This window comes from Syngnathus scovelli, chromosome 3 (assembly GCF_024217435.2).
Source record: "Syngnathus scovelli strain Florida chromosome 3, RoL_Ssco_1.2, whole genome shotgun sequence".
Classification (NCBI taxonomy): domain Eukaryota; kingdom Metazoa; phylum Chordata; class Actinopteri; order Syngnathiformes; family Syngnathidae; genus Syngnathus; species Syngnathus scovelli.
The window spans coordinates 22,959,031-22,985,868 of NC_090849.1; the positions used below are offsets into that span (position 1 = coordinate 22,959,031).

At 39.9% G+C, this 26,838-nt stretch overlaps 1 protein-coding gene and 1 long non-coding RNA gene across 4 annotated transcripts in view; one reads left to right on the forward strand and one right to left on the reverse strand.

Annotated features, from left to right (window-relative positions):
* LOC137840124 (uncharacterized) overlaps positions 1 to 26,838 on the forward strand; it is a 154,227-nt gene that overhangs the window by 35,354 nt on the left and 92,035 nt on the right. For all 3 annotated transcript variants that reach the window (XR_011086576.1, XR_011086578.1, XR_011086577.1), the window contains exon 3: positions 3,801 to 3,876. This is a non-coding gene — a long non-coding RNA (uncharacterized lncRNA). The remainder of the gene's footprint in view (positions 1 to 3,800; positions 3,877 to 26,838) is intronic.
* edil3a (EGF-like repeats and discoidin I-like domains 3a) overlaps positions 1 to 26,838 on the reverse strand; it is a 47,783-nt gene that overhangs the window by 3,367 nt on the left and 17,578 nt on the right. Inside the window, exons 3-8 of the mRNA XM_049763754.2 lie at positions 19,982 to 20,095; positions 17,463 to 17,644; positions 15,158 to 15,313; positions 13,918 to 14,062; positions 13,654 to 13,838; positions 2,735 to 2,890 (exon numbers count right to left, since the gene is read on the reverse strand). Of these exons, the coding sequence (XP_049619711.1) occupies positions 2,735 to 2,890; positions 13,654 to 13,838; positions 13,918 to 14,062; positions 15,158 to 15,313; positions 17,463 to 17,644; positions 19,982 to 20,095 (938 nt within the window). The remainder of the gene's footprint in view (positions 1 to 2,734; positions 2,891 to 13,653; positions 13,839 to 13,917; positions 14,063 to 15,157; positions 15,314 to 17,462; positions 17,645 to 19,981; positions 20,096 to 26,838) is intronic.

The window sequence follows — 26,838 nt, forward strand, 5'->3', positions numbered from 1 at the left end:
CAGAAGGATTACAACATTTCTTGGCAAGCAAATATGCAAAGTAACTTCCTCCCCTTTGTGCCTTCATATAATACTTCATCCTATTTGAATTTGTTTCCTGCTGCCAAATTTGCAGTGTTTACCATTAAATTTCATTTTCTCATTTTCTTATCTGTGTCCTGAGACGAGGTTGGCAAAAATCCCGTAAGTAATATTTTACAACTTTACGATTTCATCAGCAACTCCGCTTTAATGCCGTAACGACAACGGACGAGTTTGTCGATCCAAACTTGGACCGATTCATATTTTTTAGCTCAGAAGGGATGACTGTAGGTCGTGACTTCTACTTTCTCATTATAAGGACAAAATTTGCAGCTTAATGTGCAGTATGAAATGTTCCTAATGAAGCTGCATATCCGCCCACTAAATATCTTTAATCAGCCTGAGGCAAGACTGAATTTAATCCTTAATTGCAAACCAATTTGCAATCTCGTCTCTAGGGATCTGCAAACTCCAGTAATCAGGACTGGATGGAAGATTCTAAAAGAGACACAATTGTGCAACTTGAAATTCTGGCCCTGGAACTAGCAAACCTAGCTATTAACTTAACTATTGATTATGTTTTCTGGTATCAATACTATCTTCACATTGCCACGGGAGGCCTTGTGTGCCTTGGGAAAGACAATGTTCGAATATTTTGTGCAGCCCGGGTAGTCTAAACATTGCAATCTGATTAACGTTGATCTTGTGGAATATGAATGAAGCAGTAAAATCCACCCATTTTTATCCATCTCAATGACATCACAGTTGCTCAGGTAACAGCCAATCACGGTTCAGCTTTGCTCATGCGAGAATATAGTCAACCTGTCTATGCTGGAACAAAATAGGGCCTTCCCCAAACTGATAAAAGCAGAAAATTCTCAGAAATGTCTTGGTCCAGAATTAGAATTCCGAATGAAAGCCCGATTGATCAACCCATTGATTAAGATATGTGACCATGCAGTGAATCATTATTTAAACGTCACCATGTGACACGTCTCTTGTGAGGGAAAGGCAAACAAGGTGTCCTCTGTAAGAAGATCCCAATATGAGCTGCTGACTGCCGCTATCTGTATTCTGACAGAGGCTCCTCTCTGAATCTCCATCTAACTGCCTTTAGCTGCCGCCACACAAGAGCTGAAGGCAGCGGCTGAGAAGAATACTTAGAGGCATCTTACACCGTGCCCAAACCAAACACACACATGCTGTCAAGTCCGCTATCGTGGTATGGCAGGAGGAGCCACTGGAGTCCAACAGTCAAATGTGTCCTCTGGCATTAATAGCAACTTGAACCGTCTGAGGGTTGGGTGGGGTGGTGGTGGTGGTGGTGGGGGGGGGGCACCTTGAAGAATCATCCTTGTGAAAGGTCCCCCCCGCTCATTCTCGGGACAAACTGATTGACATTCTCCGCAGCCCTCCTAAACAAGCCCTCTTCTCTAATACACAACGCACACGCTTGGCAGACTGGCTGTCCTTGTTTTGCTCTGGAGTATATCGCCCAAATAACAAGAGGGAGGTGGGTTATACATTGAAATATGAGTTTGCTTTTATCTGCTTTTAAAATTCAACTGAGATAAGAATGTTGTAGTGAAGGTCAAAAGTAGACTAAAGTTGCTAAAAATGGAATAGATGAGGCCATGTGGTCTTCCCCCCGCCCCCTCAACAAACATTAAGCAAATTTTGGATGAAAAAACTGAATTAAACTCGCATTCATAGCAGTAACTACTTTTAGTTCAATGATCAAACACCAAAAAAACCTTTCTTTTTATTTTATTGTCCTGTTTTCTTTTTCCTTTTATATTTTACTGATATCTTTTTCTGTTTTTAAGCTCGAAATAAAATTGATCAATCAATTAAGGAAATATTTCTGCATCACTACAACACTCCTCCATTATAGATTTTAATTCAGTATTACATCTATTTATAGCTACATACCTTCATCATAGATAAGTCTCAAAGTAAAAACAAACCGATTTGCATTAAAAATCGGAATAACGGTCCAATTTTTAACCCAAATTTTTAAGGATAAAGGATGGCATTCTACTTTGCATGATTGTCTGCCTTCTATTTATTTGATCCCCATCATAAATTTACCAACATCTTCCACACTTTTGCAAAACTTCTAATTTCAACTTGCTCAATGCGTTAAGGTCTTCAAAAGATTTCCACCGTCATGGTGTCACTCAGTCACAAATAATCACAAGAGGCAGCGCTTATCTGTCAGTAACACGGAGAGCCAGAAAAGTAAACAGCATGCGCAAGACAAAGGTTTTTAGCTCTCGCCGTATCGAGACAGCGCCGACCGAAGCCCCCACCGCCTCCGATGCCGAGGCCGATTGGCGGCAACACGTGTACTCGACTGAAGGGCCGTAAACAAGCTTTTCTCAACGGAACTGGTCAAGCTCGGTCGACGCAAACGTCTTATCTGATCCGAACGCAGAGAGGCAATATGACAGCGCGAGCTAGGTCAGTCTGAAGTCGAAGTGGAAAAGAGACTCAGCTAGACTACAAAATGGACGTCGGGCATTTTAATCAGCTTGGTGTTTCTTTTTTTAATGCTTTTTTCGCTCACTCTGGAATGTCTTCATCTTTAATGGTATATATAATTCAAAACTTAAGTGTGGCCTCCATCCATGAGCATGTATTTGAAATTATACTTTTTTTTTTTTGCCCCTGATATGTGCATTATGCAGAAGGTTGGGTGAACGTTCCATACCTTATCCTTTCCTTGCTTGTCATCTTGGTACACTTTCCACCGCTCTCCGTCATTACTATACGCCAATTTGTACGAGCCCACAAATTGCACGTGGCCAAAGTCTTTCGCTCCCTGGGTGATTACACCTGTGATCTTGGTAGGCACCAGCAAGTCCACCTAAAGAAAAAAAAAATGCATGAGTGGAAGAGAGACAAAGTGGAGCAGAGTTGGAAAAACGCTGACAAGATTAGAAGAATATTATTTTTGCACGTCTGCGTGTTTTTTTTTGTTTTTTTTTTGTCGTCGTCATGCAATGAGAGAATTATTGAATAGAAACACGGTCACGAGGGATGGCTTTCATTATTCACAGATATTGAACAGCAGGGGCAAGTTCACAAGCTTCACTAAGCAGTCTGGAAATCGCATGCAGCTTCAAAGAGCCACAAATGTTGACTGGGTTTCATTTCAAATAGGTTCTTTTTTCCATACAAGCAGATGAAATGTTATAGTGCTTATGATTTAGAAGTAAAAAATATTTTTATTGATATTTGAGGTTTGTTTTCCTGCAATGGTCGCTTTTACTAATGCAATGTGAAAAGGTGCTTTTAAATCTATTATATTTTTCAAATCATAAAATTGTGTGCCTCATTTTGTCACACGATCTCAATCACGTCCGCCTCACAGTTAGGAGGGTGCGGGTTCGATTCCACCTCCGGCCCTCCCTGTGTGGAGTTTGCATGTTCTCCCCGGGCCCGCGTGGGTTTTCTCCGGGCACTCCGGTTTCCTCCCACATTCCAAAAACATGCTTGGTAGGCCGATTGAAGACTCCAAATTGTCCCTAGGTGTGAGTGTGAGTGCGATTGGTTGTCTGTCTCTGTGTGCCCTGCGATTGGCTGGCAACCAGTTCAGGGTGTCCCCCGCCTACTGCCCGATGACGGCTGGGAAGGCTCCAGCACGCCCGCGACCCCCGTGGGGACTAAGCGGTTCAGAAAATGGATGGATGGATGGATCTCAATCACAAAATGAAACCAATTTTGAGTGTAATTCAATCCAGCGCTAAAATGTTTATTTTTTATTTTTTTTACAGGAAACACAGACGATGCAACTCACACGAGACCAAGCTGACAAATTTAGAAACTCAAGAGAGTACAAGAGCTACAAAGGTGAGCAATCCTTTTGCTGAATATACAACAGTGAGGAAAGATACATCACACTAATTGGCCTAGCCTACATCCGCTAGAGCAAATCACAGCGCGCTGACAGCGGATCCAGTGTAGGTTAAAAATAATCTTTTCATAAAACATTAGGATAGGCTCCGCCTTCTGCTTCACTCTTAGCCCACCACATTGCTCTTTCATTTACCGTATTTTCCGGACTATAAGGCGCACCTAAAAACCTCAAATTTGCGCCTTATATATGGACAAAGTTTTAAAATGGGCCTTATAGTCCGGAAAATACGGTACTGACATAATCTGAAATATTAACCAATCTGAAATATAGCAGTGAATGAGCTAAAGGTATTGCTAACGAGGAAGCTATTGCTAGGGCATGTTCATTTTAATTCTCTTCCATTTGCACAAGTTGACTTGATGTTACTCTAAGCAAGCAATCAAGTGTGGCATCCAAACAAAGGCGCCCTTGAATCGAAACGCGTAATTGTTATCGCGGGTAGTGGTCAGATAATCCAAAGCACCTTTTTGCAACACCAGCGCTCAGCACTTTGATGGATTAAACTAAATTTGTGAGCGAGATAAGCTTGTTAGAGTCGGACCCCTGCTCCCCCCCCCCCCCCCTCCTGTGCCCAAACAAGTAGGAATCACTAAACACTGTTGAGATGAATCCATTTCGTGTTTCTTGCATCAGTAGAAAATGAGAAAATATGCTCCCCTAATGTTTGTCACCAACATTGTTACACAAGTGACCCTAATTGTACCGACAGAAGGCAAAAGAGCAACATTTGTACACTTGAGCCAAACAGACACTCTTGTGCTCATTAGCATGAGATTCGCCGGGCAAACTTTGTAGCTTCGAAATAAACAGATGAATGCAGCGAGGGCAGTCGGAGGCTTTTTGCTATCTTATAAATACAGCACATGCACGCGTAACATATTGCTGACACCATCGCTCGAGCTGTGCCGCTTTAACCGTAAGTGGTGAAGCCTCATTTAGACTTCTTAGCCTGCAGCAAATTCGTGCGTGCGTGCCGGAGATGCATGTTCTCCACTAAGTCACAGTGCAAAGTTCAGAGCACATAAAACTCCCGGAAGCATGAAAGAAATGATGCTATGGACCATTAACTCCACAAACACGGTACAAATGCTGCTTCAAACTGACAAGAACTTGTAAAAAATATATATAAACATTTTTTGATTTATTGAAACAGGCAGCCCGGAAAATGCCATTCATACGTACAGTAGCCTGAGTGAGATGGAGTCGGTAAAATGTATTTATAGAGTACATGAAAGTGCTAAACTAAAGTGCTGCACATTAGTTGAGAAATAAAACATTTAAAGATAAAAATAAATGTACAAAATAGATAGAAATCAGAGGTTTGCAAAGTCAAGAGGCAAACAATTTCACAAAGTAAATACAGTTCCAATAATCTAGAAGGATTTTATTTTTCAGATTATTGTCAAACAGAACAGACGAGTGTGGACAATTTAAGATCCGTTTCAAGGTCGTTGGAATAATTTTCTTGATTGCTGTCCGACCCGGCCATCGATGAATATTCCCAAGTTGAATTTGTGCCAGCTTTAAACTCTTGGAGTGAAAATAGATTCGCTCTAAGGTGACGATCACTACTGTGTTTTGCATTATCCAAAAAAACAAAACCTTGCGTCTGGGATTTAAAAGGAGAAACAAACAAACCTTAAACTGCAAGACATCAACAAATGTTTCATTTCCTTATGGTCAAGTTTGTTAAACGTGAATCAATCAAATGAGCTGAAACAGATTAGCCAGAAACATAATAAATGGATTTTGTTTGCCTTAGCGCTGCGCCAAACAAATAAACCTGTGCTCCTTCATTAGTTCAGACCATGCTGGACAAAGGCATAATAATGGATCATGCCCAAAAGCCGAGGAGGTCATAATGAATAGCTTTCTGGTGAAAGAAAGAAAGCAGATGATCAGGACCACACTGGAATATCATTTCTACAAATGACAATGTGGCTTCTTTTTGGGATAATTTTTAATTTACATGCACGTGGAGTTATCGTAGAACAATAATCGAGGTGTGACAAGATGCCTTTATCACTCAATTAACAAGTCCACGTGTATTCCTGCTTGGATTTTCATCTGTGATTTTTTTTTTCTTTGGTTTATGCAACATGATTAGCTCTCGATGTGTAATTCTCTACTTAGAAAACGACTCCTGACGATATAATTGAAGAAAAGTAGTAGTCTAGTTTTCCTTTCGCCCCCTAGTGGAGATAACAGCAGTGTGGCAAACAAGGCTGGTCTCGCCATCAAAACTACTTTCTCATGAAAAAAAAAAAAAACCCACAACAACACAGGCATGAATGTAAATGTTGCACCTTTGGAAAAATGCTTCTTTTCCACTTCATAGCACCTCATTATGCTAACTTGAATTTTCCCCAGTATGACAAGACGTCATAAATTGCTGAAAATATATTTTGCACTGGATGACTACATTTAATTCATTTTCTTCATTTTAAGTGCATTAAAATAAACACTTGAATGGGTTTAAAAGGCACTTGATGTAGTGGGCTGAATTACAATCCATATAGCAACCTGCAACACTGCTCACCAGCGTTCCTACAGTGTGCAGCAGGCTGAATCCCCCCTCCCTAAGCCTTCATCACATGCTGAAAAATGTGATGCTGACCGACCTGGCAACGTCTGAAATATCATTTCCGTGACATCAGCCAAATGTGACTACAAGAGTAGTCAGTATAGAATGTTACACATCAGCCTGACTTGTTTTGGCAGGACATTACAATGAAGTCAGCTGGTTGCTTGTTCAAAACACATCTCAGAGCCAAAAGTGTAAACTGGGGGATAAAATATGAGGAGAAAACACAGTGGCGAATGGTGGCAAGCACACAAACAGTTTTACATGGCACAGACATCACCATGCATTAGGCAGTAGCTCCTTCCTGCTCTCCAACCCCATCACTTCCACACTCCCTCTTTATATGCCAGTGGAGCAATTGCGCAATTTCGGTGTACCTGTTATTTCCGAGCAGACATATTTTGTGCCTAGAATATTTTAAATACCCATTAATTATCGAAGTTATTTAAAATGAATTTTCTTTTCTTATGAGCAATAATGACAAACGCTGACTGATGAGTCTGTCTGCAGTTTTTCTTGATAGTATTTTCAATTATCAATAAATGGTCAAATATTTTGTTGTTGAATAATTTGATTGGGTGTTTTTTTTTAATCATTATACCATATGTAAATCACATGGTTCTCCTTCTTTACAGTCAAGCGTGTGATACGCATTTTGCCTAAAGTTTAATTCAGCATACGCTCGATAAAGAGCTCCAATTAAATTTGTGACTCGCTCCACATTTAGTCAAGCTTCATCATCACGCCAATCTGTTCAGTGTTTCATGTTACGTATGCCGTCACGTTCCATCCGCAAGTGTTTGCGCTGCCTTGGCATTTAATCGTGTTCTCATAAGCTGTTTCAAAATATAAACCATTGTGTAGCGGTTAAGCTGGTTTATTAATCGTGGACCTCGCGATGAAAATCTTCCATTAAGTCATTTCCACATTCATTGGTTCCACAAGACTCAGATTTGTAGGTAGAAATGAACAGCGCAGACTTTTTGCCAGCTATTATCGTTTTGTATTACAAAACGTATTGTACTATGCCATTGAGAATCGACTGAACAAATCATAAGCAAATCATAAAATCACTGTCCCATTTATTTCCCCTTCTGCGACGAGACTCTAAAAAATACGATAAGCATACCAAACTAAAATTGAATTCGGATATATATATATTTTTTTTCAACAATGGGGGACACCTTTCAGCACTCCGACTGATGTTGTTAGAGCCACTTAATGGTAGACTGCAACAATACAGATGGAGCCCCAGTTCAGCTTGTCAAGTTTACTCGAAATGGCTGCGGGAACAGATGAAGGGAATTGGCCATGGCAACACCAACAGGAAGGAAATCAAGCATGATGCTGTGGGTCATTTAAAGCTTTCACGGCAAGGAGAACAACATCTGTGACTTTCATAGTATGTCAGTAAGAGTGAAGATGAAAAATGGCCCAGATATTGCCTGAGAGCGAGACCCGGTAGATTTCACTCTTTTTTTAATGTTTACCGTGGTTGAGCATGTGACGGACACCGTGACGATATTAGCAATAAGAAGTCTGTTCCGATGTGTGTCCTTGTCTAGAATCCAATCTGCAGTACACACAAGGACACATCAAAAGAAAGGTACGCTTCACAAACTTGAAATATTCCTGCGGTCGACATGATTTTGGATCATTCGGAGTCTTTGATAAATACGGTGAAACCCTTCATTTGAAGTCACATATTTGTGTTAATTGCATTTCATCCGCGTAGAAGATGTCCTGTTTTTGTTGGATAGTCTTCAGAAGTCTTTTTTTTTTACAGGAAATAGTGGGGCAAGTCTACTTTGCTTTTAAAAGCAAAGTAAAAGTAAAAGTGCAATTTTAGACTCTTTGTAAAAAATATTACTGTGGATATTTGTTTGTGTAGCGCAGGGGTGTCAAACTAATTTTTTTCGCGGGACGGATTGCAGTCATAGCTTCTTTCGCAGGGCCATTATGATCACCTCATATTATATACAGTAAAAGCTACAAAACAAACTGACAAATAACTCGTTTTCAAATCAGACGAGTAAAAACTGGTCAAATATTTAAAAAAAATGATATCAAAAGTGAAGACAATTGGCAATTCTAGTAATGACATGAATTTGATGCACAATTTGTCTTCACGGGCCACATAAAATGATGTGGCGGGCCGTACCTGGCGCCCGGGCCTTGAGTTAGACACCTGTGGTGTAGCGCTAGCTTTTCATGCTAGCATGCTAACGACTAATCTTGATAAGCCTCATGTGAAGTCGGTTTGTTTATATTGAATAACGTTACCATTGAATGAATACGCGAGGATATCGAAATGTCCAAAGGTGAATGGAAATTAAAGCAAAATATTCACGTCCAAAATGAATTCTAGTTCAGGTCGTTGCACTCCAGACAGTTCTGGCAGAGCACTCGTGGAATCCATCATCACCAGATAAAACAGATACGCACGCCCTAAGTTCAACTGAGAGCCAGCAACGAGAAGGTGGAGAGCAAGTGTGGCAATGGATGTGTTGTGGAAAGATAAGATGGCGTCCTTGGATAATGAAAAGTTACACAGACACCAGCAGCCACGTACAAAACATTTAAGCGGGTGTATAGGTAGACGCAAGGGATGCTAAAAACCTTCCGACGTAAGTGAATCAAGGCAGCAGACGGAGTCGCCATATATTCCGTAATCTAATTTGGTAGCAAATTTAATCATACTGGCTATAGGGAAATCGAATAAAACAGAGGAGGAAAGAAGTCTAATGAAGAGAATGTTATATAAATCAATAAAAACAATTGTAAAAAAAAAAAAAAATACTTCCAGCATGTTGCGATAAAGCCGTAAAAAGCTTTAAAGCAAGTAGCGTAACGAAGCTTCCGCTAATGAAGCCATCTAAATATTGGTTTTATTTCAGGAGGTATTTCTAACACCAAACACAAGACTGCTTTAGTAGAATTAGTCATTAGTGTTTAATGTTGTATGAATATGTGGGGTTAGCTATCGGCCACCTTTTTTGTTTGTCATTTGCTCATGACTAATTTAGCTCCCCGCTGTTCTTCTTAAAAGAGAAATAAACAGCTACAATTGACGTGTACGTTGTCATCGGCAAACCAGGGACACGATTCAATGTCGTAATTGAATCGATGGCAGCAACAATGAAAATCTCAACTGTTATGATTTGCAATAAAACTGAATAGTACAGATGGAATGAAAAAGTGTTCAAATAATGAGCAGCCATTTATTGAAAAACTGATGAAGAGGCAGACCACAAGGGAAAAGCACCTTTATCTCTGTCCAACTAGATCAATATAGCGTGACAAGAAAAATGCTGGATTCGCCAACAAATATGATTTTATATATATATTAATTTATTTTGTGGCTATGTGTGAGGGGGCGGCAGAATCAATCTGGAAGAAGTCAAACAATGACTCGGTTGCTTTGCTCATAAGTCAACAAAGATGTCTGCTCTCGAGATAAAACATAATTATTGCTTTTCAACTTGATCCCGATTCACTTTAAAAGCCTTTTTGATACTCAGTGGATGGAAGGAACAAACAAGCTAAGTCGAGCTAATGGAAAGAAATACAGTTTGTTGTTGTCGGCGGCGCTCCATTTGAGGTGACGATTAGATCGGGAAGAAGTGCCAAAGTATCCGCCAACTGATAAAAGCCGGTTTGATTACAACGGCATGCTCACAGACACGGACCAAGCGGTAATCAGTCACACATTAAAAGCGGATTGTTCCCTGAGGTCCCACGTAGCATCTACAGCGACGTGTGTCGTCCTGCGACTTGCAAACAGATGGCCTATTTACGTTTTATAGGATATCAAGTCATCCATTCCGCAAAGGGCATTCAGAATTTTAAGATGGGAACATACTTTAGAAGACTTACAAACGGGATGAACAGACTGAGCCTAATCGTTATATTAGGTTATATATAAAAAAAAAACGATTCAAAGGCCCTTATATAAACAAAATTGAGCCAGCTCACTATAGGTGTAATTTATTCACAAATAAGATGTTGTGATTATCACTGTCACAAAAAAAAAGTTTGGCGACAGCATCATTTTTCAGACTTGGCACATTTACTGTGAAACTGCTTTAATTAAAGGTGACTAATTAATTCTCAGTAAGTTGTGGTGTTAATTTCTCTCCTCATCTACTTTTCCTAACACTTGAGGTTTGTTCTTCTATGGGGAGCAATGTTTGACAAAGTCATACAAAGCAAAACAGAGTAACTGCTCAGGCCCTTGAGTACCGTATTTTTCGGACTATAAGGCGCACCGGACTATAAGGCGCACCTTTAATGAATGGCCCATTTGAAAACTTTGTCCTTACATAAGGCGCACCATTAATGCATCATGTCATATTTTTAATCCAAATCAAATCATTCTCCATTGTATCTTTTGTATTTCAACTTCAGATGCAACAAATTACTTTATAATCACAAAATAATGATCCATAGTCTTTTTGATTCGTGATTCAAAGTCTTCAGCGGGCCACTTATGATTGATTTCATGACACAATGCTTCGGGCCAGTTTAAATTTAGGAATTTGGTCCATATATAAGGCGCACCGGACTATAAGGCGCACTGTCGGCTTTTGAGAAAATTTTAGGTTTTTAAGTGCGCGTTATAGTCCGGAAAATACGGTAATCTCTTGTTTTTGCTGAGATTTGAAAAATCTTTTTTTAAAATGCTAAATTGTTAATACAATTATAAATTATTATAATAGTATATTATTGATTATATTAAATGATATATCCAGATGTCATTTATTTAACAATAAAATTTAAAAGTTTCTGAATTCAATGCTCTTCCCAAATTTCCAATCAGAGCTACTTAATGAGTAATCGCCTTCCTCTCGCACTTTCACACTTGTTGCCACCGGCAAGTACAATCTGTCACATTGAGCAAACACGCGTCACACCTGATGTTCTCTCGGCAACGGCAGGTACAAGCCAGCGACACGTGCCCTCGTTGCGGCAGTAAAGAAGAGCTGTTGAAGAATTTCAACAGCCAAGCCCAAAATTTCGTGTGAACAGCAGATGTTAATGACACCGACAACTGCGGATTCGCCTGAAACGAGTGACTTTAATGTTGTTTACAAAGTCTAAACTTGGCTATTAACCACTCCTAGACCTTATCTGTCTTTTTAATGTTTCCTCATGGGATCTGGAAGAATGCGAGAAAACGTGATCAAATTTGAGAGAGTTCTAACATTCCGTTCGACCAACCTGAGCTGACAGCTACCGATAGACAAAATTAGTTTAAATAAAATAATGGACGTTGGATGAAAAAGTTGTTTTGGGGTCACGTAGAACAGGTGCACGTTGTATTAACCGGGAAACTATGAAAGTTGAAAATAATCGGGGGGTGTTGGAGTGTATAATAAACTAATCTGCTTCCACCAGCTGGAGCACTTGGCAGCTCAATCTGACAAGCTTGAGCTTCCCTCTTTAAAACATCTTGAACGATGATTTTTTTTTTTCCGTCTTGGACAAATCCCAAACAGGCATGCTTCTTCTCGTCTGTTGAACCTTTTAGAGCTTGTTGGCGGCGCCCAGTTTGTTTTCGTTTGGGGAAAGCCGAGATGGGCTTTTCAACAAATGGTTCTGCTCAAATATTTAATCACATGGTTGAACTGTCCGTTATCCTCGATTGATGTAATTACGGTGGGTAATTTCATCGTTTAACCGACGAGACATTTTTGCTGGGAATACAACTGTTGATCTAGTTGTCGTAATCAGAAAAAAAAAAAATGGATGCAAGAGCCGAAATGACTTCCTGCAAATCTTGTCATTAACCTTCGACCTTCTTCCTCGCTGGCCTCGTCTTATTGGAGCCAATCTCCAGCGGTGACTTGAAAAATGAGTTTAATTTGTTGCGTGACCTCGCTTGTAATTCACAATTTAATGGAATTGCCTTTTATCTGTTAGAGCTTCAGAATTTTTTTTTTATACAGTATTGAATAAAAACTAGCACTTGTATAAACATGGATTAAATAATTAAATAAGACTAATGACGGCAAAGTGAGGAAATATAAGTAAGACCGTAAAAATGTAAATGCGAGAAAGCTGCCTAAAAAAAAAATCATACCAAATGATTTTTTTTTCCCCCCTGCCATTAAAGTCAAGTGAATGCATCAAGTAGTCCGGTTTGCCATTAGTACCTGAACAGTTTGCAGCTCGGAGAACAGTGTTGGGTGTCTTGATTAATTGAAATACTTAACTTGTCATTAAGGATGATTTATCTCATTAATTTGTAAGGTTGAAACGAATTTGGGAACGTGAATTAATTATTTTCGACGGTGGCACAACAAAGATAACAGATGAGTTGAGGTTCAATACATATAAGAGTGATAACTTCTTGATTAGTCCGACTCAGTAGCACACAATGCACAAGTCTTAATGTTTTCTCTTTTTAAGCCTGTCGGCGAGCATCGATTTTTCTGAGCGCAACTATATAGCGTCTAAAGATTCCTGCAGGCACAGCATGTAATATGAGACACCCGTCTGGTACGCGCCCTGCCATACCTCCAACAAAAGCTTTCAGTGTAATCACAAACATATCTGACAAGAGCCCAACCAATCTAATAAGGTCCGGATAAGTCCACGGGCAAGATGCACCAATGGAGCGACGGTCACGGCAGAAAGGCCAATAAATCAAAGAAATCACTCAGATCTTCAATTCCCTCGGAGGATGATCCACATTGCCGTTCCCTCCACGCTATCGGTTTTACAGATTGAACTTGGAGCGGGGAGGCTGGCTTGAAAAGGAATCAGCCTTTTTTTTGCCTTTTTAAAAGGATTACGGCCACGCGACAGATCATATAAATGAAGACATGCTGCTAAATGGACAATAATCCTAAAATGTATTGGTCTCATTTTGTTAAACACAAAGCGTGGGAGGGTAATGGTTCACTTAGAGGCATATCTTTCCTGTTTTAGGAGACATTTTTGCCCATCACTTACTGTAATGAAAACAAATGAATGACTGCTTTGATGGAGATAATAAAAGCCCAAGATAACGGCGCTCATTCAACGATGGGAAGTTGGAGACATCTAGCGCTAGCTGATACCACTTGCGAATTGTCCGAGCACGGAAAACCATCTTCCAAACAGAACTCTTGGCTTTCCTTACCTGCAGCCACTGCGACTGGTCACTACGTCCCGCAGTCCAAGCGTTGACTTTGCCCTGCTTGTCCAAACGGGCTTTTCCAGGCTCCCAAGTGAACATGTCCATGTTGAGTGTCCTGAAGACGGACGAGGCCGTGACTTGGTAGTCCTGAACGTGACCAGACTTCATCCCTAGTGGTTCAGAGCAACCTGGAGATGACAAGAGTGGATTTCTTTTGTTTTCCGTTGCAAATATTAAAATAAGCGAGTTTACGATCGGGTCACTTACCTGTCACCTCACATCCGAGCAGTTCCATACGTAAGGTGCAGTGCCTTCGGCACACTTGGGGATAAATACGCACAAACTGGGCTTCAATAGGCGGAGTGAAGGAATTGGCTGATGGAGCATTGTTGTCGACGTTTCCTCTGAAAATCTGACGAAAAAAAAAAACGTATAGCAATACGGTGGTGACGAGGGTGCCGGAACGGATCACTTGTACTGATCCGTCATGTAGCAGTCTATCTGGCGCCATGTCTCCGGTGTCTACTTAACACTCTACAAATTGCTCTCCCGCAAGGTCAATGAGCTCCAAGTATTGCGAAACTAGATCGTTTCTCGCACGATTTGAGCGGGTAATTCATAAGAACAGTCGTGTATTTTAGATTAGTGCTCCAATTATAGAACTATTCCTTCTGACAACGCTTCCTTTTCGAAGGACTCATGCACCGTGAAATGGTACGTTTACCCAAGCTTCACGTTCACTGTAAAAGCATTTGCGGTTGACGGGAAAATGTGCTTGAAAATATCACGCCGTTTAAGCGGCCAGCTACGATGTCACGAATATGCTGTTCAGTATTCTTAATTTAGAAATTTTTTAGGGTGCTATCCTGTAGAATATTGGAATTGTATAAATAGCCGATATAGTGAATACTGCCATTACAATTTCCACGGATTCTTTTACATTACCGTATTTTTCGACTTCAGCTATTTGCGTAAAGTTCTATTTCTTTGCTCATCTGTGATATCACATCAGTTTATGCTAACATATTATTGAGGCTAATACTGTGGATGAGGCTAATGTTTTGTTTATGTTAAATAATTTGACTTTGAAATCCAGGTATGTAAGATTGTCTATAGTTAAAATTCAAAAGTAATCATTTTAGTGTGTGTCACGAGTCTTGATTTTTTTAAACTTTTGAAGGTCAGGGTTATCCGGCGCATAGCCCAATGAGGGACAGGGGTAGTCTTCTGTCAGGAATGAAAAAATAAAATAAAATAAAATTAAATAAAATTAAATTAAATAAATACATTTTAAAAATCTACTTGAAAAAATCATAAAAGTGAAGGGGATAAGGGGTAGCGAGATAAGTGCTGTGTCTGCTAGCTAATTAAACAGCAATCTCTGCTTGTCCTCTGCCCTGCCCTTGACTGAGTGAACGACCTTTCACTGCAACGTGTAGCTTCAAAAAATGGAGACACCGTACATGGTCGCCTCCAGTTGTGTTTTGTGCAGATGTGTATTCCTCACCATGTCCTCATCTTTGCCCTTGACTTTGTACGTCCTCCATGTCTTCCCATCCTCACTGTAAGCCACTTTGTATGACTTGACGTACTCCGGGCTGCCAATTCGTTTTGCTCCCTGGGTAATTAGGCCCGTGACCCTCATTCGCCTCTGCAGGTTAATCTGTGGGAATGAAAAGAAAGAAAACAAAAAATAAATCATGCAAATGCCAGAAATGACAGGCTTCACGGGGCTTTGTGCGTCAATTGAAGTCATAGAAATCAATGCAGTCGCTTCAATCTCCCTTGTCGGGGCCATCCATCTTTTCAGAAAGTCTGCGATCAGATAGAACGTTTAATCAATCCTCCCATTCCAAAGCCAATCTGCCATCTCTGTGCGGACTGCCAATATGGTGCCATGTAAATCGTAGAAGTGTGCGTGTTTAAAAAAAATCACATCCTTCAAAATGGATGTTGACGTATTTAAAACAACAAGTTTGTGGGTTTTAATTTGAACTCAGACCCTTCAAAGTCAGGAGTTCTTCTGTTCCACTGTCAAAAATATGTTTTATGTATGTTTAAATTAGCAGGCAGATGGTTTAACCCTCGTGACTCTGCACAGAATAAGCAGAAAGCAAAAGGGATGGATAGAATAGGAATGCTAATAGCCCCTCAAAATCAAATTTAATCCGTTCTGTCATGACACTCAATTTTCCAATTATGTGTTAGCATTAGCATTACGCTAATGGGCAAAAACTGATGTATGTAGTTGTTTTAAATACGCTTTTGACAGAAAATCCCAACTGGCAAAGACATGCTTGAATTTCTTTTTCAAATATTTTTCTTTAAATACCAAAATACCAAATTATTTTGAAGATGAGTTTACTGCCACCATACAACACTCGCATCTCGAGTGAGAAAAAAAAAAAAACGATCAAAATGAGTTCATATGGCAAAACTCCCAAGCATCTTTGCTCACAATTTTGGTCCATTATCTTTTTTTTATCATCTCATACAGGCCTGTGGAAATAAAACTCCTTTTTCCAGCGTACGTCCAGCAAATGTTGACGTGTGCCTCTTATTCCATTAACTGTTTAACATCTTCTCAATTATGCATGGACTTTCACACGTGCTTTGGGCTTTTCCAATCCCCCCGCAGCGCCGGTTGCAAACCGTATTTTACCGATATTGGTCAGACGTGTAGTATATTTCCCTGGAGTGTTCAAATGTGTGAGCAAGTTGTTGAAAAGACTGTTGAGAGAGGAGGGGGGAAAAAAAATGACACTCACAACCGCACAGATGTGTGAGGAGAAACAAGTGCATGAACCAACACAAACAAGCATAGTGCATGCGAGCTTGTAGGCAACGCTGTGATGTATTATTCAAAGTCTGTTGCTTTTTGTGATTCATTTGTTGAGGTTCAGAGGAAAAAAAAAATCCACTGACTAGCTTCCAAAGAGTCCTCACTGCACCAGAACAAGACTTTCCAATAGCCGGAAGAATCTGATCTCTTCACAGACGAGGTTGTCATCTGTCAATATTACCGTGCCATATTATAGACAGCCAGCCAAATAGTTTTCTGATACAAAAGCATCCCCAGAATAATCCCAACGCACTGATATAACTCTACACGTCTGTTCATGTTCCAATTATCTGAACCCACATGAAGAAGAAACACACAATGCCTACAGCATCCCGCTCAACATCCCACATGACATCATTAAAGGCAAACAAACTGCCTGAATGTTTGATGTCCTGTTCTCCGCAACCTCTGCATGTGCCAAACACCTCGTCTCGCGTTAACGTAGCCTTCATGCTTTTCTTCTACAAATCCCTTTTTTTGTTGTCTCATTTTTCCTCGAGGTACCATTTCTATGTCTCTGTATGAATGATAGAAATATGCTAAATTGTATGTTGTGCTAAAGGGTTATGGGTACAGTGTAATTTTTTTGATTGACAATTTAAAGGGATAACTGGCATGTCGTGGATCAAAAAGTAACGTTTCATATTTTTGCTGGCCCAAATATAATTCAATTTGTCATGCGGTGATCAGTCATAGTTCAAAGTTCAAGTAAACTGCTCCATGTGTCCTTAGTGCGAGCGAAAACGAATAGATGGATAGATGCTTTATTTAAATCAACGGACATTATGATTATTGTTTCTTCCTGTATAACAAAGTTTCAGAGACAAATCACCCAGATAAATCAGAGAAATGGATTAAGAAGCAAGAAAAATATTTGCATGAAGCCCATTTTTAACATTGAAACCTAATTTCAGACTTGACAATCAAACTGCTTAGTGACTCATCTCTTCCGAACGCGATGTGTATTTACCTGAATCCACGGCCATCTGTCGTTTTCAGCGGCAGTCCACGCGTTCACCAAACCCTTCTTGTTGAGGCGTGCAAAATACGGGTACCACTTCTGCAAGCCAAATAAAGCCCGGTGGGTGGAGGAAGCTGTTATCTGTTGGTTGGAGATTATGCCGCCTTCCATGCCCAGTGGTCCAGAGCATTCTGAGCAAAGAACGCACAGTAGAACATTTGTCATATTTTCATTCTCAAAGGTCCCGAATGTACAACTGCGGCAAACAGTCATGCTGATCTTAGAGGCACGTAAGAAAAATAGGATACATTTGTAAACACATTTTTCGACTCTGCTGGATAAACAGCTGATTGATTTCTTTTGTTTAAGATATTTCCAGCTCACCTCAAACATTCCTGGCTATATTTCTGCACTCAGAATAACAGCTACTGCCTAATTGTTAGTACCGTGTTTTCCGGACTATAAGGCGCACCTAAAAACCTCCAATTTTCTCAAAAGCCGACAGTGCGCCTTATAATCAGGTGCGCCTTATATATGGAATATATACATATATCTTATATATGGACAAAGTTTTAAAATGGGCCATTCATTGAAGGTGCGCCTTATAATCTGGTGCGCTTTATAGTGCGGAAAATACTGTAACCAAAGTTAGAAACGTTAGCAAGTTTGTCAACCCACAGTGAGAGAAAATTTGTTCGCAATTAATTACAGAACTGAAACACATACAAATCATACGTGAGTTCTATGACAGACCTTCCGGAGCATACAGCTGTGAAAAAAATGTTGCCCAGAAGGAGGTGTTAAGGAAGAACGACCCAATAGAAACAAGTCAAGCACATCATGTCCAGCTGCTAAAACAAACATGGAGCCAGCAATGTCTCGCAACTGTCCAAAGGGACGCAATGGAAACACAAAGAGAGCAAGTAATATCTTTCTTTTTTTTTTTTTTTTTAATACCACCGTCGTAAGTCCATCTCACCTCATAAGACCTTTCGTGTGTGTGTGTGACTCAATAATTCCAGACGGATGAGAAAATGTCGGCGGTGAATGTGGCATTGCACTATTTATCTGATTTTCCACATCAAATCATTTGACCCTCATTTTGGGAGACTCCCAGAGTCCTTTTGTAAAGTCTTTCACCAAAAACTACTCCAATCCAGTGATCTATTAATTGGATTGAATACATTTGTGAATCCCTAACTAAAAGGATAACATTGGATTTGAATATTTTTGGCAAACAAGGTAACACGGTCATCGACGTTGCTAGTCTTAAAATATTCATACCGGCGGGACGAAGGAAGTGGCGTCAAGGAATGAGGAGAAAGTCAAACACCATTTCTGTTATCAAAATATGATGTCCACCAACTGTGAGACGACAAATGTATTCGTTTGTAACATGCAGAAAAATCACAACACTTGCTTTGTGAGTTTAGAGAGTCGTAATCACTTCAAAGTTGTGGTCAGGCAGTCAACCAACAAGACACGGTTCTTCTCACCTCGCAGACATAAGCGGGTACTCTTAATGATCTGCCCGCCAGTCGTCTATCAGAGCAGCAGAGGCAGCCGGCCCCCGAGCCTTGGCCTGCTGGCCCCGGAGCATACATCAGATCTGCGACAGCCCCCATCACTAACGGCACCGCCGCCGTGTGACGCCTGGATCCATCTCGCGCGAGCCCTACCGACAGCCTCGACAAATTAGCCGAGCAATACTAATGAGCGTGCGGCAGATGGCGAGATAAATAAAATAATAATAATCATATCTACCAGGCAGCAGGTGTCAACAACGGCGTCAATACGTGACACGTGAGGCTGGATAAAAAATACCCGTTAGAAAGCTAAATGACATAAATTTATGCTAAATATCGATATAAATCAGAGGTGCTGCCACACATACCCGAAAACCGCCACTGCTCGCTTGTCTCATTGACTGTACTTCAAAAATGAAATATATCATTTGGCAAGTATAGAAAGAGAAAAATGAAATGTAACCCCTTGACAAAAGCTATATGTATTATAATCCAGAAGAAGCGTACTGTATCTTCTCCGCCAGACACCTGCAAAGCAACCCTGGAATGTTTTTCTGTGAACTGTAGACATGCCGTGAGATAGAAAAGCAGATGAGTACATTTGTGAGTCACAGTGCAGTGGAGGCTCACGCTTCCGAGTGTACTGGAACATTAATCCTAATCTGCTCTCAGAGTGAGTGGGAAAAATCCTTAGAAGAAGCGTAAGAAACACACTAAGTTCCTTTTGAGCCACTGAGCATTTTGTAAAAGAGAAAGCCACTCGTGATAAGACAGAAGCTCCCTCTCATTTTCTGTACAGCCAAGGGGGAACACTTAAGTCAAAGAAAAACAAATTGGTTGTGAGTCGTTGTACTGTTTGAATATGTCATTACTTTATGCTTGGGGGTCTAATGTGGTTTTATAAATATGCTTTTTATCTTAATTTGCAAATGTGTTGTGATATAAATTGAAATGAAGTTGGATGTAAAGCATTTTATGATGATGAGCAAAGCAAGTACATACTATGTTGGCAGTTCCTCCCCATGTACTCCCCGGGACATTCGCAGGAGTAGTTTGCAGCCAGATCAGTGCAAAGTCCCCCGTTCTTGCATGGCTCTCTTTCACATTCATTAATATCTGAAAACACAAACATAGATTCACAGTAATCACATTTTTATTCCAACTAAAAGTTAAAACTAATGAGAATTCAAATAGCTATGCAAATTGGCTATTCTGGACAAATTGTGGACAGTAAACTAGATTTTTTTTTTATTGTGATTTATTCCATTCATTTCACTTTATAGAAAAACAATCTTTGGAAAGAAATGATGACATGATTAGAACTCAATTTACACAGCGTGGTAAATACTTGAAATAAACACCAGCGTTAGCATTTAGCCTTTATGTACCGTATTTTCCGCACTATAAGGCGCACCGGATTATAAGGCGCACCTTCAATGAATGGCCCGTTTTAAAATGTTGCCAAGATATATACATTTGGCCCGCAGGCCGGACTTTGGACTCTCCTGCTGTAGTGGCCATATTGGTCCATATATGAGGCGCACCTGATTATAAGGCTTTTGAGAAAATTTGAGGTTTTTAGGTACGCGTTATGGTGCGGAAAATACGGTACATAAAAAATGGCTTTAGTGTCACTTATGTTAATTGTATGACAGTTAAATGAGGTTGTCAACCGCCTGACTGACCATTAACTCATTGCCAACGTACAGCTCACAAGATACATAATAGCACCGATGTATGATAACAATAGCCTGTATTGATTTTTCTCAGGCCTTGGTCCTTGGAATGGAGGAGAAAAATGAAAACAGCACCCACCCACAGAGTGACAGAATTATTTCACCACAGCACAAAACAATACACTAGTTACTCGTTTATGTTCATAGAACTGTTTTTTTTTAACACTATAGGTTCAAATACGAAGGTTATGGGGGGGGGGCAAGTCACAAAAATAGCCTGGAGTCGAACACACAACAGAGAAAAGCATAGTGAGCACTTGTACCGTTTACCTTCATTTTATGAGCAGTCATAAGCCCCCAAGGAGATCAGAACCAGGACTTCACAAGCGCAAAATCATAAGGGGGAGAATGATTGCCTCAAGGAACGTAGTACTAAAAGCAGTGAATGAAAAGGAGACAGTGAAAGAGTGACAGCATGACAGACCGAGCTAGAACCTTAACAGATATGATGGAAGCGAAGCCACTGAGTTGCTAAATAAACCACTTTAGGAGATTTCTTCAAATGAAAACGGCGAGGGGATGACGATACGCTCTTATTAGCTAATTTAGCTAATGATGTGCCGTTTTGTCAATAGAGGAGAAATAAATTTCACTTTGTGCTCTTTTGAAGTGTGAAATGATGAATTTGGTTACCATATTTTCCGGACTATAAGATGCACCTAAAAACCCAACATTTTCTCAAAAGCTGACAGTGCGCCTTATAGTCCAGTGCGCCTTATATATGGACCAAATTCCTAAAGACTTTGAATTATGAATCAAAAAGACTATGGAGCATTATTTTATGATTATAAAGTAATTTGTTGCGTCTGAAGTTGAAATAAAAAAGATAAAATGGAGAATGATTTGATCTGACATGAAGCATTAATGGTGCGCCTTCTAGTCCGGTGCGCCTTATATAAGGACAAAGTTTTAAAATGGGCCATTCATTGAAGATGCGCCTTATAATCCGGTGCACTTTATAGTCCGGAAAATACGGTACGTTTCTCACTACTAGCCTATTATACTGTATGCAGAAAACAGATAGGATCTTTGCTAGGAAGCAATATTTTGGTCAAGGTTATGACTGCAGGTAGAAACAAATTGAACAGCTACATTTAGTTGCAAGACTGCTCTCTGGGTCCTTGTTCTGACTCTGAAACAGTTCACTGAAACGTCCCTTTCTTTGCCTCAGCTCCTATTATTCTCAGAAAAGTGTCTCCGCTGGACAATAATGAGAGCAATGAATAGTGCTATATGTCAGGAAGCAAGGCTGGCCGTGAGCGTAAATTGGCTGCGGTGTGTCCGGGGAGCGGGAACATGCCTTCAGGTCTGCATGGGTATGACTCTGCGGTGACCTTTCAACTGGACTGCAATGACCTCCACGGTGCCTGCACCTGCTGTGGACACGTGGCTGGAGAAAATCTGTCTTCCAGTTCATCCAGGTCACAGTAGAAAAGTACCTCTTTGAGATTAAAGATTAGCATATAGATGGAATTGTGAGACCGACCAAAGTAAAACAATGCGTGGCTTTTATTTTTAGAGAGCGAGGCAAACATTTTAATTGTTTTCCTACGAAATACGTTGATTTGATATCTATATAATGTAACAAACATTTTAATTGTTTTCCTACGAAATACATTAATTTGATTTTATATCTATATAATATAACAATTATATCGGATTTTTTTTAATCCTCAAAAACAAAATTTAATGAAACCGTAGTCCACTCACTTTACCCAGGCAAATCAACCACTATGTTTTACTCTAACCTAAAATAAACAAATACGCTGACTTTGTACAAGACCTAGATCTGTTCTACTGCTCCTAAATGGCCGGGGAAATTTTTTCCAATTCTACCCCTATGCATTAACAGTATATTTAGCTAAAGTAAATATCGTTAGATAAGTGGAGGCCACCCACGGCAGAGACTTCTCAGTTTCCCAAGAAGCAAGCAGCGTTTGTTTGACCTCTCTTCGGTGATCGTCAGGAATGAAGCAGACAATATAATTAATCTCTGACCCTGACTACTCAAAGCTTGTTTGAAGTAATCATCTCACTTCCTTAAACAGTGCGGTTTAAGCCCGGAAAAGCCTCCCTGCTGATGTGATTCATGGTGGTCTCGCAGTCAGACGCTACAGAAAAGCTTACGATTCTCTAGATAACGGCATGAATTTATTAAGGGCGATTTGCAAATCAGACACCCAACATTTTTTAATGCGAGTCTGGGTGGAACTGATCATCACCAGTTTGTAAGCTTAATGACAGTGGCTGTGTTGTGCTTTATCTAATAGAAGAAAATATTTGATTCTCGAACAAAAGTGAGTTTTATTGTTATTCATGAAACTGTGGTTGGGCGATTAAGAAAGGTGTAGAGTATTCCAAGGACTATCCCTTTTTGAAATGGGATTAGTTTGTAAAGGAGTTAATCGCAGAAGCACTCTAAAATGGTTCTTAGCGAATGTGATGCTGAAAGCCGTCAGTGGAGAATAACTGGACGAATTTTAAGGAATCGAGTCCAAGGATTCAATTCAAAAGTTCTAAACAGACTTCAATCACTTTGACTTGAATTATTCATTTTTTCGCTGACCTTAACTTTGAATACTTTCATATTAAGTAATAGCTTCTTCCTTCTCCTTTTTTGAACATGTTGATTGATTTGTCTTCTTGGCGTAACATGGAATTATGTGAAAAAATGATTTTGTTTGGTTGATCTCATGTTCAAAAATAAACTTCAACTTTATCCGATTTAAATATTCTGAATATATATGTATTCTGGAGGAAATAGCCGACTAAATAATGTTCTATGCTTTCATTTTAAAACATAGTATTATGGACCAAATCTACGTTTACATATAACATCCTATTTTTTTTATTTTTTTTTGGTGAGCGTCTTAACTGTGATTGTCTGCAGCTTTGTTTGGTCGAGCTTTTATCAATGTGTCTGCTAATGCCAGACAAAAGCCTAGGGCAGGATTGAGCGAGGGTTTAGAAATGCCTTTGAGCTGATGCTGTCACCATCTTCCAGGTCCTGCAGGTCCTTCGTTTGTGGAGAGGCCAGGAGGTCACAGTGTAGCTGAATTAAAGCCAAGGGGGATGTAAAGTCATCGGCCAAACTTTTTCACAAAAAGGTATAGAGTTGAGGAAAGGTTGAAGAATTGCTTCATTTCAGTGGGTTCTTTAAAAAAGGATGAGAGATTACCTCTTTTTCTGACAGCAAATATGAAATACATTTCTATACTTTTTTTATTTTTCACAGAGGACAGCGAGCTTTTTCCATAGACGGGTATTGAAACGACGTTTTTTTTAAAAGATCTCCACTTACAAAACTAACGACCACTTATCTGGTCTTGCTCAGTGTTGAAACAAGGAAAACCGTTTTCAAATATAAAGATAAAGGCTTCCTGAGAAAAGGTTGAAGAACATATTCATATCAGGAACTACTACTACCTTGAGCCTACCTTGTTAACCTCAGTTTGTGCCCTCTGACAAAGACGAGATAGCTTTGCCTTTACGGTACACAGGATGTAGCGACAAGACCTTGGGTGAAACTTAATTGTATGATATGTACGTATGAATATATTATATATATAGACAGTATTATGATCTGGCGCACACAACTGGATACAGACTCCAGTATCCAATCACATAAAAGCAGTCTAAAGTAGATTAAAAGCAAGGTTATTCAGAATAACGAGAGAGGAGGAAAACAAGAAAACATATTAGCGGAGGCAGACGCTATGCTAACAGACCAACGTGCTAAAAAAGGCTAAAGGCTACCAACACAATTATTTCAGTAATTTATTCCAGTTAATGTTCAACCACAACAAGATAAATAAGATGGTACTTTGAATTAGCAGCGAAACAACTGTGAAAATTTCTGTCAGATAAATTTCACCGTGACCGATTACATCGTGAAAGTGCAAATGTTTGTGACTCTCAGGAGCTTGAACACTGTACGGGTTATTGCTCTCGTCAGAAACCGCTACTTCTGGTTCTCACGGGTCTGTTAGCAATGACTCTGTCTATTTTAGCATTCTCTATTGCTCTGTGTCGTTTTTAATCAAATAAAACCATTAATCAGTCCACTGCACAATTTCCGAGCTATGTTTGATCAAAAACTTTCCACAGATGATCAACAACTCCTTTGCAGCCATAATTACATTTTTTCTTTGGCTAACCTTAACTATATTTCCGTATTGAACTTCAGAGACCATTAACAGTCAATCTGTGGGCTGTTCAATGATGTCTAGAGGTCTGGCTGCGTGACTGTGGTCACGCTTTGAGATATCTCGTCAACTGTGGAACTTTTCACCCCGGAGACGCTCATCTCTTCCTGTAAATGTATCTGGCCACAGTTTGAAAAGAGTAAAAACAGTGGGTGGGCTGTTGCGGTATGTGAAAACAGTCGTGACCTCCGTAAAAATCTATATGGCACACTAATTGAACACAGTGGCAAGCCTGTGCGTTCACTACCAATAGAAATCGAAATCTTCAAGGAAGTAGCTTCCAAACACTGGAGAATATTTTATTGATTGATTGTTGGATATAGTTTAAGATTATTTTCTTCTTCTGTGATTATTAGTCTATCCTACGAAAATGATTCCCTTATTTTTGCATTTAAATTTTTTCTGTTCTTCTGTTTTGGTGTTGATAGCAGTTAGCAAGAGAGATGCCATTAAATCTCGATGACTAGAAACAATCGGTTAGCTCTATTAAAACAGAAAAATCGACTTCACCACAGTCTTGGAGATCTATTTACATTATTGGATTTACTTTGAGAGAGACAGAGACCCTAATGCCTCCAGCCAGAGCTGTCACCAAAGCAGAGGCAGAACAAAACTGGTGTGCACATTACCATAATATTCATTATCCTTCACAACTTTTATGACCCAAAGTCAGATTTAAATAAAAAAAAAACAAGAACAGACCTAAGGCACCCTGACTGAAACTTAAAGTATTGCTTCAGCCTGTTTACATAGGAACTTTTTTCCTTGAGCAAACATTTCTTCTAACTTTTAGCTGTACGTTTTAATCAATTTAGCTAATCCTTCCCTCGCAGCATGATTTCTGGAAGGATGAGGTGAAAATCTTTGGCGCTTAAATAAATGAAGCAGCTTAGATGAATAGCAAACAGATTTTGTGGACACACTGAAGTCTATTTCTTGGAATTACGAATATGAATACCATCCTGATTGTGACACGTACGTCAGCTCCGAGTATTTCCGCCTCCCCAGAAGTCTGAGCATGCTAACCATTTTGACTTCTCTTATGTGAGCAGAAAGTTAATTTCACTGACTTTTTTTACCGAACTTCAAATTCCAGTCGAGGCATGATGTCAGCAGTGCGGTGAACATTGCAGAGGATATAAATGAACATAAAGAGGAAAAAGTACAGACGCATCAGCACAGATTGATGAAAGGTAGCCTGTGATCTGTGGCAAAAGAATTGATTAAAAGTCACCACGCACAGCAGATTTAAGTCGGAGCGATTGTCCTGTGGCAAGAACCGAGATAACTGCTGTCGATGAGCAAAATACGTTGTCTGTCTTATTCATTCACGTTTCCTACATTTAGTCCTTATCGGTTCTGCCCGACTACCACGTGTTCCGAGAGGAATGGTAAAAAGTCCGTCGTCAGCACCCGCCGTCAAAAAGACAACCATCAGCAATTCAGGTTGCACCGTTCATTTCTTTTGTTCAACAGGCCGCTGCCATGTTGAGCGTGACTTACGGTTTGCGGTGAACGGAGGGAAAAAAAATCACACTTGCTGGGGAAAAATCTCTTTATGCTTCATTTGTCCTTGATAAACTTAGAGCATGCACCCTTAAAATGATTTGGCACCCACATGACAAGCAAGGCAATCAGTTGCTATCTTTACGCGGTGACAGTTCATTACGATGTTTGACTCCTTTCCCGATATCGGTCGGCTAGCTCTGGTTCATGACACACACCATTACAAAAGATGAAGGACTGCGAGGATGAAGGCTGAGACGATGAAATCGATCAGACTAAAGACAACTTTGAATTGAATATTAATCTCGGAAATATGAATTTAATACGAACACATAACGTTAGCTAATTTGCTGTCTGAAAGTTTTTTTCGGAAGCCTATTAGGAGTATTAAATAAACTGAATGTCAAGTTTT